The sequence below is a fragment of the Amblyomma mixtum genome, chromosome 3, assembly GCF_055824585.1.
Source record: "Amblyomma mixtum isolate Tamu chromosome 3, ASM5582458v1, whole genome shotgun sequence".
Taxonomy (NCBI): Eukaryota; Metazoa; Arthropoda; class Arachnida; order Ixodida; family Ixodidae; genus Amblyomma; species Amblyomma mixtum.
In genome coordinates, this window is record NC_143014.1 from 66665880 (window position 1) to 66672214 (window position 6335).

Consider the following 6335-nt stretch of genomic DNA (forward strand, 5'->3'; position numbering starts at 1 on the left):
CTTGGGCGCTCGGCGGCGAGAGCGAGAGAAATCCGCCGCCGCCGAAGTGTTGCCTCGTTCACAGCTCCCGGCCACCATGTCGCCGCTCGTGGCGTACAGAGAAAATAGCATAAATCGACGCTGTCTGTGTATCATAAGCGTATGCATGCTTACGTACGATAAACGCAGGTATTTTGAGGGACGTTACGACATTTCTCAAATTCCCACTTTTAGTTCAGCTTATGTAAACACCGACGCAATGGCATGACGATTGAAGATTATGTGGCTATTCCCTTTGCGTCTGGTGAGCGAGTTTTCCGCCCAGCTCAGCCTACTGGCGTCATCTGGTTGTTAGGACAGAAACCATTTCTGTCAACAAACCGACGGTCCTCTTAGGCCTAAAAGCGGCAGAATCGTCAATCGAAATAAAAAAATATTGGGAAAATTTATCACTCATACTTTCCATAGAGGCAAGATGAGACGAAGCGAAAGGCCGATGCCCCATTTATGGCCAGAAGACGCACTGAAAAATTCAGTAACAACGACGAATTCAGACCTAATCGAGGGGTCCAGCTTCGAAGGGCGCCACCATGCTTGTCGCCGCGGGAATGCAACTTCCTACTCGGAGTCCTATCGGCCGATGTGATGGAACCCTCAAACACAGAAACGCGGCATGCGTTCCTTACTTGAGGAGAGGCGAGGAGAGCTTTCAGAGTAAGCTGGCCTCCTCCATCGAACATTCGCGAAAAGTAGGCCTCACGTAAGGTTAGGAAGACTTCTAAGGAAAGGAAGCTTTCAGAGTTTGGCCTTAAACTGTTGAATAGATGGCGCGATGTTCTGTTGGGTAGAAGTGTGAGTGTAATGTGCAAGAAGTTAATGGAAAAGAGAATGTTGGGGAGTTCGGCGATGAAAAAACAGCTACCGGCAGCACTAGCCCGGTTATCTTGCAGATCCTTGTGCCGACTACGCGCACAAAACATTTGGCAAAACTTGCTGCGCAGGAAGATAGGTCCTGGTCTCGAAGTCTGCTCAATCCGAGAAGGCTAGCTTTTAATTCCTGATGTATGAAGCGATAATACTTTTTTTTTTGCTATGGCGGACAATGCGGACACGTTTCGCACATGTAGCTTCGTTTAGAGGTCAAAAAAAAAAGGCCTGCTTGGCGCCCCGATTTCGCTACCTCTAGCAGTGACAGACAGCCTCCCAGAGAACGCTCCTTGCTTGGCGAGGAGCGCACCTAACGCGTCAAGCTCTTTCGGGAGCCGCACACTGCACCGTGCCGCGACCGCTCGGCCTTTCATTCATGCATTTAATTTCGAATTCCTCGGTGGCTGCCTGCCCAGGAGATAATCGTGTGGATTCCATTCTTCTTTCTTCCAGTCCGTACGCACTCTCCTCCTCTCCTTGAATGATGAAAAGAGAAGAGAAGAGGTCGCCTTTGTCGCCAAAAGGTCCGGAGGATAAAAAAATCCCAGCAGGTCACAATGCGCCCTTTCAACCCTGCTCCTTTCAGCAGAGCCCTAAGCCCATTCCTGAGCCATTTATATGAATTTTTTTTCCAAACGGACTTGACGAAAACTGCTTTTCGCCGTGACTAATAAGTTTGTGAAATTGGAATTCAGGAGAAAACTAGAATAATGTTATTAATCGTGTTCTTATACAGTGTGCGTCACCTATGACGTCGTGTAATTTTGAAAAGTATGCTGTCGAGTTAGGAAAGCAGTTTTTTCGGCATAACATTGCCAGCGGTGTAGTACAGCACAGTACAGCTAAGGCGTGCTAACTAGTAGGCTCGTTAACTAATACTGAATAGTTAACATTTTAACTATTCTCATGCACTACACCGCTAACAATGCTATGCCGAAAAAGCTCTCTTCAAAATTAAAAAGCCTATTTTTTTTAAATTACGGAAAGTCTTAGGTAAAACTCCCTGTATATAAGACGATGGCAGAAAATGTTGCCTAGCTATAGAAGTCGCAAGGCTACCAGTAGCTGCGTTTGCGATTTAATTTTTTTCTGAATAAATTACTGCTTTATGTAAGCAGGCTTAATACCAACTTCCATTTCAATATATAAAGAAGAAACCGGGTGACGGTCAGCTCCAACGACAGGTCAAGGGTTGGAATGCGAGGCTTAGGGTTATATAAGATATCGCCGTGTTGCGTGCAAACGAAGAATCTACGTTGCGACATCCTTTCATGATGATTGCAGCTATGTCGTGAGCATGGCTTAGATATTAATTGTCGCGTGATAGGCTCTTGCAGGGTGTGTAGCACGTGCACATCCACTGCCAACCTAAGGGCTGAAATTCCCCACCAGAGCGTGCTGTTGCACTCGGGAAGCTATTACTGAAGTTCTTGTATGAACGCAAGCCTACTTACACCAGTGTTTATGTGGCACAGCAAAGGAAGCTGTGCGTAAAAGAAACGATGCTCAGCACAGGACGAGCTGTGTTCTAAAATAATGGTACTTGACTCGATTCTCAACCCCAAAGTAAAATGTCCCTCTGAGAAGGCTGAAAATCTTGTGTTATACATACGAATTGTTTAAAGCTAGGTAAGAAGAGAGAGTGAGAGTGTCTTACAGGAGCTCAGTAAGCGTCTCATATGTCCCACCGGTGGCTGTGTTTGAAACAGCCACATGCCGGGGCAGTGGCGCATTGCTTAACCACTGCATCGCTGCCCCACTAGAGGCATTAGCATTCCCCGCTATCTATTAAAAATGAGTTCATCAGCACCCCGAGATCACCGGTGGACCTATCATCGGGCGCCGCCAAATTCGTAAATATGAGTAGGCCTATCCCAAAAATTCCAAAGGACGCCGAAAATTTTGGAAGCATGCCCCCCTCCCCCAAAAGATGAATTAAGGGGGATTAATGGGGATTTCTGGGCACATTAAGGTTGATTAATATGTCGGATTAGTATAATGTCGGTCTAGTATTAGTAGTCAGATTAGTAACATTAGGCACTCATTGTAGACGCCATAGCAGGCAACCTAAATGCTATCACAGTTTCTTCTTTAAGAATGTGGTTAAGAAGGTCCCCCAATTATTTTGTTTTATATTTTGCGGGTTTTCTTTAAATGCTCGATTGAAAGACCACTTACAGAATACGTTCATACAGCAAATGGGTCGTCTCTGCTTAGTCCCCTCTACATGTTAACGCCGCGCACTAGATCATGAAGGGAATATTAAGCACTTTGCACAACTAATATTTGCTAATTCTGTAATTCAGCTGAATTTTAAACCTACTCTGAGGAGTACCACGTGACTGGAAACAATATATTGTTGGTTTTACTCAGGTGCGATGCACTGCTTGTTTTTTTTTTATTTTAGGCTCAAATTACGTGAAACACCCTGCATGTGAAAGCTGTCATGACACGTATTGTACAAACGCCGCAACCGCGCACCTGAAATGAAGAGGGAAAAATTTAAAAGCTGTGTTTTACTTTTTGGAATCAAGAAATTATACAGAGAAAAGTACTCGGGGCTTGTTACTGTAAGAAAATCGGTGAATTACCGGGCTCACATCCAGAAAAACATTCCCGAGCCCAGCGAATAGGCTCGACTGCTGTTCTCCCACTGCCGATCAGGTACAGGTTTTTCACAGACTGCTCAATATTGTCGCAGCGCTGATCAGCTATCTTCCGTCACAGAGCTATTTTGAAGCGTGAACAGCATTTGAAACATGCCGCAAATATAAAGACACGCACACATAGCCACCGCGGTAGCTCGGTGGTAATGGCGCTTGGCTGCTGACCTGAAAGACGCGGGTTCGATCCCGGCCGCGGCGGTCGAATTTCAATGGAGGCAAAATTCTTAGAGGCCCGTGTACTGTGCGATGCCAGTGCACGTTAAAGAATCCCCAGGTGGTCAAAATTATCCGGAGCCCTTATCTACAGCATCCCTCACAGCCTGAGGCGCTTTGGGGCGTTAAACCCCAAAGCGGATCTGGGGATCTGGGGATCTGGCGCCGACATGGCAGCCAGACGCTTACATCCTGTTCTTCTTCAGATGCTGCAAATGATGGCGATTTTCGATCCTGCCGCGATGTCGACGTGCCTTCCAATGAACGGAGCCGCTTCTACCGAGCAAGAAGAGTTGAAATCTGGGTTAGTTGGTACATTATACTTACGAAAAACCAGCCAAAAAGACGGGGACAAAGGAGAGACGAGGCACACACAACGACCAGTCGTTGTGTGTGCCTCGTCTCTCCTTTGTCCCCGTCTTTTTGGCTGGTTTTTCTTAACTACCGAGCAAGTCTGTCCTGCTGACCTGGCTTTTTTGAGTGACGCTTCGCCGTTGGACCTCACAGCGCTACCGGCGCTCGAACGCTTCATCGACTGGCAACCCTGGAACCTTCAGCACAAGCATGACCTACATAAGCAGCTGTTGTACCCAGCCACACCGGGATCTGGCGCCGACATGGCAGCCAGACGCTTACATCCTGTTCTTCTTCAGATGCTGCAAATGATGGCGATTTTCGATCCTGCCGCGATGTCGACGTGCCTTCCAATGAACGGAGCCGCTTCTACCGAGCAAGTCTGTCCTGCTGACCTGGCTTTTTTGAGTGACGCTTCGCCGTTGGACCTCACAGCGCTACCGGCGCTCGAACGCTTCGTCGACTGGCAACCCTGGAACCTTCAGCACAAGCACGACCTACATAAGCAGCTGTTGTACCCAGCCACACCGGGATCTGGCGACGACATGGCAGCCAGACGCTTACATCCTGTTCTTCAGGTTTGTTACTCTTACCTTTCTGTTAATGGCAAACCATTTAGGAAGTCGACGCCAGATCCCAACTTTCCTGTGTGCATGTTTTTACGCCTTCTGTACGATGTGTCCGCGAGCTGTTCAGGATACATAGGTTTGTTTAAAAGAAAGCTTTTGCTTGCGGGAGACGTAGAGCAAAACCCTGGGCCTCTGTCTGCTGAGCAGGAAAAGCAGATGTTCGATACTATCATGACAATACCTGTGATACAACAGCAACAGACCGAAATATTGGACGAACTACGTTCCATTCGGCTTGAGCAAAAGAATCTCGAAGAAAAACTAACAAAACTCGCAGAAAAAGTCAAGAGCGTTGAAGATAATGTGTCACTGGTGCTCCCGCTAAAGCCTGAAGTAGAAAGATTATCTCAAAGTTCCCAGAAACTTGCTGTTGCGTGCACTGCCCTCCAGTCATCGCACGATGACCTGGAGAACCAATCACGAAGAAATAACTTGATATTCTACGGCATCCATGACAAAGAAACCGAATCGTGGGAACAGTCTGAGACTAAAATTATCTCTTTTTGCGCTGAAAAATTAAAGCTTTCCGTTGACGCCGCTGCTATTGAAAGAGCGCACAGACTAGGAAGATATGCGCCTGACAAGCACAGACCCCTGATCGTTAAATTCTTGTCCTTTAAAGAGAAGAATCGTGTTCTTTCAAATGCTGCCAAACTAAAAGATACTGACTGGGCCATAAGCGAGGACTATTCGGCCAAAGTACGGCAACAAAGAAAAAAGCTCATGCAGTTTGCTAAGGCACGTGGCGGAAAGTTGAAACTGCGGTTTAATAAGCTAAACCTGGACAATAAAACCTATATGTACAGGGTCCTTCAAAATATGTGCGAACACGGCGAAGCGTGCCCGCGCTCCGCGGAGCGTCAGCGCATCCGGCGCGGTCGCGCATCGAAACAATGTGGCGCATGCGCACAGCAGACTGGAGGCGGTGCTTCGTGTCGTCTGCTACAGCACGGAAGCGCGCCGTGCTTGCTTTGCTGGGAAGCGCACCTACACTGTGTGCTCACAGCGCCCAGACGCGCCGAGTTGGCAATGTCGCATTTTACTAATTGAAGCGCGTTATTCAGTCCTATGGAAGGGTATCAACTGGCACAGGGAGGTAGCTTGGGCACGGCAATCTCTTATCCGCTGGCGCGGCTGATAAGCTGCTGCAAATTCGTGCCAAGCTAAGCGACTGCTCTGTACTAGTGAATGATTCTCGGATGACTTGTGAAAGCACGATCCACTGCACATTCTTTATGTTCATCGGTTGACAAACACCAAGCTATCAGTTTTAAAGCAATGATGTCACTTTTTTCTTTTCATGCTTATTTCTTACGCTGCCCCAGTAATAAAAGCAGTGTAACAGTATTGGGGGGCGTCATTTTTCGCCGAAGCTAGGGAGAGCAAGCGATGTCTCGTGTCCCGGAGAGCGAAAGATGGCAAATTGTAGCGCTAAGCCAACAAGCATACTCCCATAGGAGGATATCAGTGCTAACAAATCGACCACTTTCGACCGTGAATCGGATCGTTCGGGCATACCGAAAGGAGCGAAGGATCACGGGCCGCCGCGGTGGCTCAGTGGCTATGG

General features: G+C 47.7%; 1 protein-coding gene across 1 annotated transcript in view; it reads left to right on the plus strand.

Annotated features, from left to right (window-relative positions):
• LOC149350490 (uncharacterized) overlaps nt 1-4844 on the plus strand; it is a 77638-nt gene extending 72794 nt beyond the window's left edge. Inside the window, exons 2-4 of the mRNA XM_089575543.1 lie at nt 3924-4093; nt 4235-4717; nt 4836-4844. Coding sequence (XP_089431669.1) covers nt 3924-4093; nt 4235-4717; nt 4836-4844 — 662 coding nt within the window. The remainder of the gene's footprint in view (nt 1-3923; nt 4094-4234; nt 4718-4835) is intronic.
• Nucleotides 4845-6335: the final 1491 nt, after the last annotated feature.